Consider the following 12,308-nt stretch of genomic DNA (forward strand, 5'->3'; position numbering starts at 1 on the left):
GAGGAGATGGAGCATACGACAACCAGCTGACCTTTAACCTCTCGGCTGAGTTGCGACGGAAGGTCAGCCGATCTTTAATCTTTCCCAGAAGACGGAGCATCCCGTTATCCGTCGTTTTATTTACGGCCGTCCGAAAAAAACTAAGTCAAATCATTGTCGCCCGATTGATCCGCGCCTTTACCGTCCCATCCGTCATGGCTGCTTTGCTCCGCTATACATTCACTTTTATCGGAATACTGTATCGTACATCACCCGATGCAAATGGAGCACTTTATCTTGTTGTCACGGTAACGCTACACGAGCCGCGTTTACATGAGGAGTTTTTTTTTCTCTTTCCGAATGGAATCTTTACAAATGACCTTTCCCAAAACAATGGTATACATGGAAAGGAATATTCCAATCTCTGGTTTTCATCAAGAATCACAAATACTTCAACTTGCTGATATAGTTAATTTTAAAACGGCTAAAATAATGCTTAAGGCTAAAAATAACCAATTAGCATATAAATATATATATAAATAAATATAAATACCAGTCATAATGTGCTATATATATCACTATATTGACAGTTACTATGGTACCCATTATGTCATTGGATGCTCATATCGCCCCGTACTTCGGTATGTGACAAAAATAAAAATAAATAAATACAAATTAATAAAATTAAATAAATTAAATAAAAAAATAATTAAATTAAAAAATAATTAAATAAAAATATTTTACTATTTACTTAAATTTAATTAACTTAATTTATTTAAAAATTTACTGATTGTAAAAGTACCAGATGGTGGGGTAGGATTTAATTAGCTTTGCTTCTTCCTACTCCTTTTTGATATGTGGAACTGGGAACTGATTTGACAAAAATAAAAAAAATAAAAAAAACCTTAGGAAAGCAGGAAGTGAACAAATGCAACAGTTACTGATTGTAAAAGTACCAGATGGAGGGGTAGGATTTAATAAGCTTTGCTTCTTCCTACTCCGTTTGGACATGTGGAACTGGGAACTGATTTGACAAAAAATAAAAAAATAAAAAAAAAACCTTAAACTATATTAGGAAAGCAGGAAGTGAACAAATGTAACAGTTACTGGTTGTAAAAGTACCAGATGGAGGGGTAGCATTTAATAAGTTTTGCTTCTTCCTACTCCTTTTCGACATGTGGAACTGGGAACTGATTTGACAAAAATAATTTTTTTAAAAAAAAAACCTTTAAACTATATTAGGAAAGCAGGAAGTGAACAAATGTAACAGTTACTGGAGCTAGGACTACGCTTTGCTTCGTCCTACTCCTTTTGGACATGTGGAACTGGGAACTGATTTGACAAAAATAAAAAAATAAAAACCTTAAACGATATTAGGAAAGCAGGAAGTGAACAAATGTAACAGTTACTGATTGTAAAAGTACCAGAAACGGGTGGAATATTCCACCCCCGTGAATCCGATTATATATTCATCCGGATTGGCACTTTTCTTTCGGAATGAGGCGTATGCTAAGGTTCGATTCTTTCCGTTTGAGCAAATAAACCGAATGCAATTGGAATATTTGGGTCCATGTATACGTGGTTATTGTCTCCTTGGCTTGGCCTTTCTCCGTTTGGAGCCCGCTGAAGTATTTAATAATTGCCGAATGGATCGGTGACCGAGTTTTCCGACACGTCGTTTGAACGCTGAACTGAAACGGCGCTTCTCTTGTCCCCGCACAGGGCATCTACAGCTGCATCCACGGCGTCCAGATTGAGGAGAAAAGCAGTTCGGCGTTGAACTCGCCGTCGGGTACCATGAACAACACTCATTCCAACATCTTGCGCCTGTTGCGCACCGCCAAGAACATGGCCTCGCTGTCCGGCGTGAACGGCTCCCCCCACAGCGCCCTGGACTTCATCCGACGCGAATCTTCGGTTTACGACATCTCGGAACACCGACGCAGCCTGGCGGGCCACTCGGACTGCAAGCCGCCGTACTTAGCGGAAGATAACATGTTCAGCGACTACATCAGCGAGGTGGAGAGGACGTTTGGCAACATGCACATGAAGGACAGTAACCTGTACCAGGACCACTACCTGCACCATCACGGTTCCACACTTGGGCTCAGTGGACCGCCCGCCAACCGGCCCCATAGTTTGGGCAGCGCCAGTTCTCTGGAGGGCGGCATGTTTGACTGCGACAGCCTCGGAGGCGGCGTGGCCCCCATTTTCACCACCCAGCCGTGCTCGGCGTTGACCCACAGGAACATGAGCAAGTTCGACCTGCTGTCCGGACAGACTCCGCCCTCGGGGCAGGGCTTTAAAGGCGGCCTGCCCGACTTGTACGGGAAGTTTTCTTTCAAGGGAGGTGCGTCCAGTTCCAACTACATCCCCGGTCACGGTTACTGCGGCGGGAGAGGGGACGACGATGGGAATATACGATCGGATGTCTCGGATATCTCCACACACACGGTCACCTACGGGAACCTGGAAGGGAACGCCAAGAAACGCAAACAGTATCGCGATAGCCTAAAAAAGAGGCCGGCCTCTGCCAAGTCCAGACGGGAGCTGGATGAAATCGAGCTGGGCTACCGGAGGAAACCGTACCACATCAGCCACCACCACTACCACAACCATCGCTCTGCCTCGCCGCCGCTTTTGCCCTCCGACCGTAAGCGAGGAGGCGGCGGGGGAAACAATGACCCAAACTATCTCTTCAGAGAAAAGGAGAGCGTGAGGGACTTTTATTTGGACCAGTTCCGCCCCAAGGAGGGTGTCCCTCAGTGGGAACATGTGGATCTGACTGAGGGCCCCGGGAGTCGAGACGGAGGGGTACCGACCTGCACCTCGCTGGTTCCAGTGGAAGACTTTCTGAAGAGCAAACCCAAGAAGTCAGATTCAAAGAGCGGCGGAGGATCCGGGTTGGCAGGGGGAGAATGGGAGTGCAGGAACTGTCGGTCGGGTGCCGGCGTGAAGCAGATGTCGGTGCACGGAGGAGGCGGCTACGGCGGCATGAGCTGTGGGTCCTCGGTGGGCGGCGTGAGCAGCCGTCCCAGCTCTGCGAGCTGTTTGCGCTGCGAGAGCTGTAAAAAGACGGGGAACCTCTACGACATCAGCGAGGACAACAACCACCTCTTGGAACAGATTGGGGGAGGTAAAGGCGGGGGCGGGGGCGGCGGCGGCGGAGGAGGAGCCGTCCCCCAGTCGCAGTCTCAGGCCCAGCAGCGCAGGAAAGGGGGCGGATTTGGCAAGCCGCTCAGGCGGCAGCATTCGTACGACGCGTTCGTGGACCTCCAGAAGGAGGAATCGGGCGGCATGGGGAGCTTGATGGGAGGGATTGGCGGCGTTGGAGGGATGAGCGGTGCGGGTATGGGCGGGATGCTGCCGCCCCCCAGAAGTGTTAGCTTGAAGGAGAAGGAGCGCTACATGGAGGGCACTAGCCCCTTTGCGCACATATTTGAGCGCCACGGGGGTTCCGAGAGGGAACGGGAACGAGACAGGGACCCTTCGTTTTATGGAGGCGAAGGCCGCTTTGGGGGCCTGTTCCGAGGGGGCGACGGCCTCCATCGGCGCTCCATCGGAGAGCGAGACATAAGAGACAGGGATCGCTCTTTAATGGAAGGCGGCGGCGGGGCGGCGTTCTCTTTATCCAAATCCCTTTACCCAGACCGGGTAAACCAGAACCCCTTTATACCCACGTTCGATGACGACCAGTGTCTGATGCACGGCGCCAAACAATATTACCTGAAAAAACAACAGCAGCAGCAGGTTGCCAAAAACAGTCGAGGCGACTTCAGGAGTCAGATGAGCACCACGTCGTATCTGCCGACGTCCGCCACGTCCAACGTGTCCCCGCGGTTCCCGAAAGAGCTCAGCTTGGGCGGTCTGAACCACCACGGCTCCATGCTCGGTGTCGGCCCCCCTCGGCCCTTCAACGGAAGCAACGGCCATGTCTACGAGAAACTATCCAGTATCGAGTCGGACGTGTGAGCTGGGAACACCGACTCCGGAGTTGGATAGCGTTTAGCGTTAGGAGATCAGGGATGTTTTTAAAGACTCCAATCCAGTCCAATCACTGCAACCATGACTGAGGCCAAGAACCGGAGACGGCGTCGCAAGTTCGAATCCTGATCCTTTATTTTCCGAGCAAATCTTGGTTAAGCTAAAAAACAAAAAAATCAGGACACCTTGCTGAGGTGGGGATGTGACCCCCTTGTCTCTCACGGAACGGCCAAAGCTACTCTACTTTTAAGTCCCCCCCCCCCCCCCCCCCCATCCGCTGACTCGGCCGTTATCGCTCATTTTGGCGGTCGAGGAACGACTGAACGATCGGAGCAAACGGAGTTAGCGGATCCATCTGGATCGCCTTAGAACGAAGACATTGACGCAGGACTTGTTTCTTCTGTTCCCACCCGAATCCCGCCCCCCCTTCCCGACTCACCGCCGGGCTGGATTTCATCTCGCCGCATCCCGAACTGCCCCCCCCCCCCCCCTGTTTTCCGTCCGCCAAAAGATATGTGATCTTGTTTGCTATGAGAAATACAATCATGATTGACATATAAGGTATTCTTCTAGAAAAAAAAACAGGGTATAAAAACAATAATATTTACCAATAATAACGTTGTGAATAACTACTGATTGTGATAAAACTGCTTAGGTTTTTATTATCGCTCTGTGTTACAAGGTGTGATATTCCATATCGCCGTTTTTTTTTTTTCCTACGTTTTTTTTTTTCGCCGCCCTCGTCGGCAACAGGAAAGGTTGTTCAACCTACAAAGCCAGAAAGACTGAACTCTTTTTCTTCTTCTGTAGAATATTTTGACGTCATACTCGTTTCTTTTCTTCTCCGTCTTTTTCGAAAAAAAAAAAAAAAAAAAACGGGCTACGGTCGACTGAATGCACGTTTTTTTTGGGGGGGGGGGGTTTTTGCGACATTTCAAGTCGCCGGCTGAGAGAAAAAGGACGTGCCTTAAAAGGGTCTCCGGTGGAAGCTCCGCTCGGTGCGTTTGTGCGCCCCCGAAAGCGCAAGTAAAAGAAAATTTCTTGGGTGGAGTTTTATAACTTGGTAAAAATTAAAAATAAAAAAAAAAAAAAAAAAAAAACAATTTTCTGATCAGTACGGCAGTTGTGGGCGTGGCCTACTTCGCAGCACGGCGGCCTTCTACTTAGCTTCTTTTCAAATTCAGGTGACACGATTTAAAGTCTCTCACTGGTTTTTGCATATGACAACACGGTTTGGATTCGGGGGGGGGGGGGGGGCGGTGAAGCCGACATCGTTGCCCCGCCCACAAGGAGGATGTCTATTTGAGGACTCAGCTTTGACTTGATGTAGATATTTTATTTTTTTGTTTATTTTTTTTTTTTAAAAAAAGCTGGCAACGCCTCATTTTATTGCACAGGACCTTTACCTGGTGTAGGTTCAGGCGCTCAGTAGACATGCCTTATCATGACATCACCATCACCCCCCCCTCTTCTTCTTCTTTCTTGCTAACGACTCATTATGTAAGTGTACATAATTTTTTTTTTTTTTTTAAAAGGTTTGATCTCCAATTAGCGGGGCGCTGTGAGAAGTTCAAGGGCTGTAGGAGCGATTGGAGATGCCGGGGAAGTTTATCTTATACCCTCGTTATCGGTGTGCGTGTGTGTGTGTGTGTGTGTGTGGATGCAAGTCACGATTTTAACGATTTCATAAACGCTTCATAAACGATAACGTGAGCTTGATAGAGTTAGCCTTAAACCGAAAACACCTCCCATCCAAACATGACTCCGGAAGCTCTGGAATTTGTTTTTTTTTTTTTTTTATACGTGCATATTTTCAGATGCGGCGCTTAAACTCCGCCCCCCACGAACATTCCCCCTCACCGCGGGGGGAGGAGCCCGCAAAAAGAAAGACTTTTGTTATCGGTTGGTGTTGCTGACTTGTAAATAGTACACCCAAAAAAACCTCTTGTCATTTTGTACAGCGGACAGACAGACAGGATGTAACTTTACACACCTTTTACAGCGATTTAAGACATAAATAAAACCCATAAAAATGTGCAGAATATCATATTATAAGACTCAAATATTACTCATCTGAAGTGATGTGATTGATACTTTTTTTTTTTTAATAGATTACCGATCGGTATATATGATTCTGTTAAGGATGATATATTTTTTTTTTTTGTGTGTTTTGGCGGAGTTGCTGCCTTGCCCGTAGGCGTTAGATGTGTGCTCATATGAATTAATAAAACGAGCGTTTAGTTTTAGGGTTGTGTTAGATTCTCTCTTCATGCTTTTTTCCAGCTGGATTCAAGTATCTACACGTTTATGTCATACCGTATTTACATGTATGATATTTCGCATATCGTGAGCTTTGGTTTTTAGGCAGCTGAACGTGTACCGGATTGTTGTGTTTTTTGGGGTTTTTGGTTTTTTTTGGGTTTTTTTTTTTCTCGCCCGCTTTTCTTGTTTTGGCTGGGCTTTAATGGTGATTGCACACAGAATAAAGAGCCATCCCGCGCCCGGCCGATCCTGTTCCCGCTTTGTAGAATAGGATTGGGATAGACATCACTGTGGTAAAGAGAGACGTGTGTGTGTGTGTGTGTGTGTGTGTGTGTGGATATGCACATAATCCGACGCTATACACACACGCTGTTAATCATAGCTGAGCGTTTCAGCACAATAATAATAATAATAATAATAATAATGTGGGAAATATCTTTTTAAGAGGTAAAGCTCAAATGCATATTGGTGCAACCCCTGACAAACCAGTAAAGCATTTATTCCTATTTAATTTAATTTTATTTAATTTTATTTTATTTTATTTTATTTTATTTTATTTTATTTTATTTTATTTTATTTTATTTTATTTTATTTTATTTTATTTTATTTTTATTTATTTTATTTTATTTTATTTTATTTTTATTTTTATTTTTATTTTTTAATTTTTTTTAGCTCAGGTTAGCATACGAACGCCGCCACTCACGGGCGTTTATTTCATTTCATGCATGTCGGCATTGTTTGTTTTCTAAGTGAAAATGACGACTACAGTATAAGTTGGTACTATTTCCTGGAAGCCTCCATGTTTAAATATGCTTGGGGGGGGTTAAATATGATTATGACGTTTTTGAATGATGAATGAAATATTTGTATATGAGGTAAAGTTCTTACTAGGTCATGTACTGCATCTTCTGTATCACCTGAGAAGGTCATTTTTTTTTTGTCCAAATAAGCACTTTTGACCTTGATGGGTGTGCTCGGTCGGACATTTTTGACCCCCCCCAAATTGTGTTTACAGTTTAAAATGTGATGGGTGTCAGTCAACAGGGTCTTCTAAAACACTTGACGTCAATGCAGGCAGGCAGCAGGGCTTTTTTTTCCACTTTCGACTGGAATGGAACTACGGTCCCCCTTTTCCTCGTCCCCCAAGGTCGTGATATTCATGTAAGGTCATGTTGTCAACTTGAACATTGACGGTTTCTCTTTCCCGGCCCTTTTTCTACGTTTTAGTCCCGAGGCTGGACTCAAACACGAAGACACCATTACATTACCTTGTTGTACTTACAGTACTGTGCAGAAGAAGTACTACTTTTAGCAATACTAAAAAATTAGATTATGTAAGAAATGTTTCTATTTCGTCAAGGCAAAGTCTGATTTTAGGAATCGGGGATATTTTTCCAGTTTTCCGGATTATTTAAATTATTTTAAAAATTGTGTGTATTAAATATACAGTCGAATCAACGTGCAGGACACTTTGCATATTTTTTAAAAAATTATTTTACAGTTAATTTTGTTGCATTTTATTTCCTGAGGTCGCAAATGGCACCGATTTTGCCATATGATAAGTGTGAACGTATGATTTTTTTTCTGCAAAATTTTTTTGCTTGAATTCCACATTTTTCCGTATTTCAGGTGCTCAACTTTGGAGGTTTGACTCCGGAAGCCCGTTTCTGCCACTCAATGAAAAATGACCCTTAATGGTAAGTCATAATTATCAGATAAAAAGTCCAAAATATGAAATAAAAGGTAGAAGTTATGAGATATAAAAGTCGAAAATATGACAAACCGTGTGAAGAAGGCGACACGTACCGTTTGTATCTCATCATTTCAACTTTTAGCTTCATTATTTTGACTTTTTATCTTAAAATTGACTTTCTTATCTCCTAATTTTGCCTTTTTAACACCGAAAGAAAAAATATATCCTTATGCTAAGTCATAATTATGAGATAAAAAGTCCAAAATATGAAATAAAAAGTGGAAGTTATGAGATATAAAAGTCGAAAATATGACAAACCGTGTGTATCTCATCATTTCAACTTTTAGTTTCATTATTTTGACTTTTTTATATTAAAATTGACTTTATCTCCTAATTTTAGCTTTTTAGCACCGAAAGAAAAATATATCCTTATACTAAGTAATAATTATGAGATTAAAAAAGTCCAAAATATTCAATAAAAGTAAAAAATCATGAGATTAAAAATTGAAAAATTAAGTGTTAAAATAAAAAAAACTATTATTAAAACTATACATTAAAATAAAATAAGTGAAAAGTGACTTTTTCTCTTATAATTAGGACTTTTAATGTCATACTTTCATCACTTCATTTAGACTTTTTACCTCATAATTAACTTTCATATGTCATAATTACGCCTTAGCATCACAGTAGCACAAACGGGCTTCCATATTTGACTGATGCGTTTAAGGACTGCTGTAAAAAAAACATGATTCCAACCACCAATGAAGCGTTGGCCTTTTGCACAGTACTGTATATTCTATTTGCAGGATGTTCCAACCCATCAGTCCCCCACGTTGTTTACCTTAGATGGGAAGATCGGGAAAGATCACAGTTATTGTTTGGGGAAGTCAAGGTGCATGAAGACCATACACACATAAATACACACATAAATACACACACACGGTATCATTGAGCTCTGCAGCCAACGAGTGCCAGTTGTCCAGTGAGTAAGCAGCCTCGTCACAAGTCTTTGTTCCCCTGCAGGCCAAATTGGTCCAGGCTTGGCTTCTCTGCACACTAGCACACTAGCACACTAGCATGCCACAACGCATTTGTTTAGACGCGTCATGTTGACAAAAACACTGTGTCACTTTTTTTTTTTTTTAACAACACAAGGTTGAAGTTAGGTTGGTGTTACTGGAACATCCTGGACCCGGAGGATGTAAATATCACCCCAGCTGACATGCGGGACCAAGATTGCTGTTTTTTTTGTTTTTTGTTGTTTTTTTTTTTACAGTTTTTGTTTTGTTTTGTTTTTTTACAGTTTTTTTTTTTTACAGTTTTTTTTATTTAACAACACAAGGTTGAAGTTAGGTTGGTGTTACTGGAACATCCTGGACCCGCAGGATGTAAATATCACCCCAGCTGACATGCAGGACCAAGATTGCTGTTTTTTTTGTTTTTTGTTGTTTTTTTTTACAGTATTTTTTTGTTTTGTTTTGTTTTTTTACAGTTTTTTTTTGTTAGTTTTTTTTAATTTAACAACACAAGGTTGAAGTTAGGTTAGTGTTACTGGAACATCCTGGACCCGGAGGATGTAAATATCACCCCAGCTGACATGCGGGACCGAGATTGCTGTTTTTTTTTGTTTTTTGTTGTTTTTTTTTACAGTTTTTTTTTGTTTTGTTTTGTTTTTTTACAGTTTTTTTTTTTACAGTATTTTTTATTTAACAACACAAGGTTGAAGTTAGGTTGGTGTTACTGGAACATCCTGGACCCGGAGGATGTAAATATCTCCCCAGCTGACATGCGCGACTAAGATTGCTGTTTTTTTATTTTTATTTTTATTTTTTTTACTGTTTTTTTTTTTTTTTTACTCTTTTTTTTTTAATTTAACAACACAAGGTTGAAGTTAGGTTGGTGTTACTGGAACATCCTGGACCCGGAGGATGTAAATATCACCCCAGCTGACATGCGGGACCAAGATTGCTGTTTTTTTTTTTGTTTGTTTGGTATTTTTTTTACATTTTTTAATTTTTTTTTTTTATTTAACAACACAAGGTTGAAGTTAGGTTGGTGTTACTGGAACATCCTGGACCCGCAGGATGTAAATATCACCCCAGCTGACATGCGGGACCGAGATTGCGGTTTTTTAGGTTTTTTGTTTGTTTTTTTTGTGTTTTTTTTTTTGTTTTGTGTTTTTTTTACAGTTTTTTTTAAATTTAACAACACAAGGTTGAAGTTAGGTTGGTGTTACTGGAACATCCTGGACCCGGAGGATGTAAATATCACCCCAGCTGACATGCGGGACCAAGATTGCTGTTTTTTTTTTGGTTTTGTTTTTTTTTTACAGGTTTTTTTTTTGTTTGTTTTTTTTGTTTTTTTTACAGTTTTTTTTATTTAACAACACAAGGTTGAAGTTAGGTTGGTGTTACTGGAACATCCTGGACCCAGAGGATGTAAATATCACCCCAGCTGACATGCGGGACCAAGTTTGCTGTTTTTTTTTTTGTTTGTTTTTTTTTTTACAGTTTTTTTTTTTTTACAGTTTTTTTTAATTTATTTAACAACACAAGGTTGAAGTTAGGTTGGTGTTACTGGAACATCCTAGACCCGGAGGATGTAAATATCACCCCAGCTGACATGCAGGACCAAGATTGCTGTTTTTTTGTTTTTTTTTTTTTTTACATGTTTTTTTTTAATTTATTTAACAACACAAGGTTGAAGTTAGGTTGGTGTTACTGGAACATCCTAGACCCGGAGGATGTAAATATCACTTCAGCTGACATGCAGGACCAAATAACATCATGACAAGGTGATTGATTGCTGTTTTTTTTTTTTTAATTTTTTTTATTAAATTTTTTTTTGTTTTGTTTTTTTTTTTTACCAGTGAGTTTCATCACATGCAGCCAGGAAGACTTAAACTGTGATACACGACCGTCCTAATAACGTCATCGCCGGTATGACCTCCAGTATGTACAGCGGTGTTTCTACCTATAATTTAGTACCACGACTCGGGTGGGGGGGTCGGGGGGTTGCTTACTAAATGTATTTCACATGCGGAGTGTCGGGTTTACAAAGGCACTACTTTCCACCTAAAAACACCACCTGATTCAATTTACTGTGGCTCAACCAATTGTAAGATAGGAGTACTATCGCTTTGCTCTCGGGCCGCTCTTTTTCCTCTTTTGCGGCCATTTTTCTTTTTTTTTTTTCAAACTATACCAAAATGTTTACATCATCAAATGACGAAAAAGACATTTCTTGTACAAGTTGTGTAAATACCGGCCGTGAGGGAAGACATTGACTTTTTTTTTTTTTTTTTTTTCTATGGAGTCCATCCAAGTCATCTCAGTAACCGAATGAACAGTCATCGTCATGGCAACGTTTGCAGAATCACTAAGGTACTTCTATAAGGATAAATAGCGACCATTATAAGTGCTTCATGGAATAAGACTATTCTTTCTCTTTGTACATGATGAACAAAATCAAGTGTTGAGTATTAATAATAAAATGCTATAAGTTTCATGCAACCGGTGCCGAGTCTTTCCGCTTTTTTGTCAGCCTTTTTCCACTACAGGGGTGTCCAAAGTGTGGCCCGGGGCCGTCGGCGTAGTCTGGAAATGCTAGAAAGTGATATCGCGGAAATTAAAATGGAAAAATAAGCAGTGACTTTACAAGAAAAAAAGTCAAAATAAAAAAACAAAAGTTGTAATTACCAGGAAAAAAGCAGAATTGTTAGCAAAAAAAATTATATATTAAATTAAAAATATTTTTAAGTCTGATATTGGCTTTTTTTTTTTTTTGCCAAAAAACGATATCAGTCGATACCAATATGTGTAACATGACATATTTATGCAGCATTTTTTAATATCGGTTTTCATGATCGGGAAAAAAATCTGATAATTATGAAATAAAATTAAATTATTATTAAAATTGTCAGATAATTATTGGTTATTCTTGTCATAATATTATGAGAAAAAAAAAACCAAAATGTATTTTTATCAGAAATTTGGTTGTTGAAAATGTATACTATGGGAATAATGTGAAAATATGGTAATAAAATAATATTAGAAGATAATTTAGCGACATTAAGCTGAAATATTTGGAAAATAAAAACAGCAGAAATTGTTAAAAAAAAAAACATCACAAAATAAGAGGAAAAAATGCACATTTTTGCAACAACAAATTATATAATTTTGTGTCATATAGAGTTGAAATATTATGGGATTAAAATTAATAATTATGAAAAAATAAATTTGTACTTAAGTATGGGAATAAAGTCTAAATATTATGAGGAAAAATGTACTAATTATTTAAAATAAAGGGTTTTTACATGTTTTTATATATTTAAAAAAATCAACAGAATTTCCTACAATAAATATTATATTGTTAAATATTTATATATTAT

At 40.2% G+C, this 12,308-nt stretch overlaps 1 protein-coding gene across 6 annotated transcripts in view; it reads left to right on the forward strand.

Annotated features, from left to right (window-relative positions):
- Positions 1–11,116, forward strand: part of LOC131103779 (glutamate receptor ionotropic, NMDA 2B-like) — a 143,455-nt gene extending 132,339 nt beyond the window's left edge. For 5 of the 6 annotated variants that reach the window (XM_058050306.1, XM_058050310.1, XM_058050305.1 and 2 more), the window contains one exon: positions 1,702–11,116. In XM_058050306.1, the coding sequence (XP_057906289.1) occupies positions 1,702–3,951 (2,250 nt within the window). In that variant the 3' untranslated portion in view covers positions 3,952–11,116. The remainder of the gene's footprint in view (positions 1–1,701) is intronic. The other variant, XR_009119680.1, reaches the window with a different exon arrangement.
- The last annotated feature ends 1,192 nt before the right edge of the window (positions 11,117–12,308 follow it).

Source organism: Doryrhamphus excisus, chromosome 15 (genome assembly GCF_030265055.1).
Source record: "Doryrhamphus excisus isolate RoL2022-K1 chromosome 15, RoL_Dexc_1.0, whole genome shotgun sequence".
Lineage (NCBI taxonomy): Eukaryota > Metazoa > Chordata > Actinopteri > Syngnathiformes > Syngnathidae > Doryrhamphus > Doryrhamphus excisus.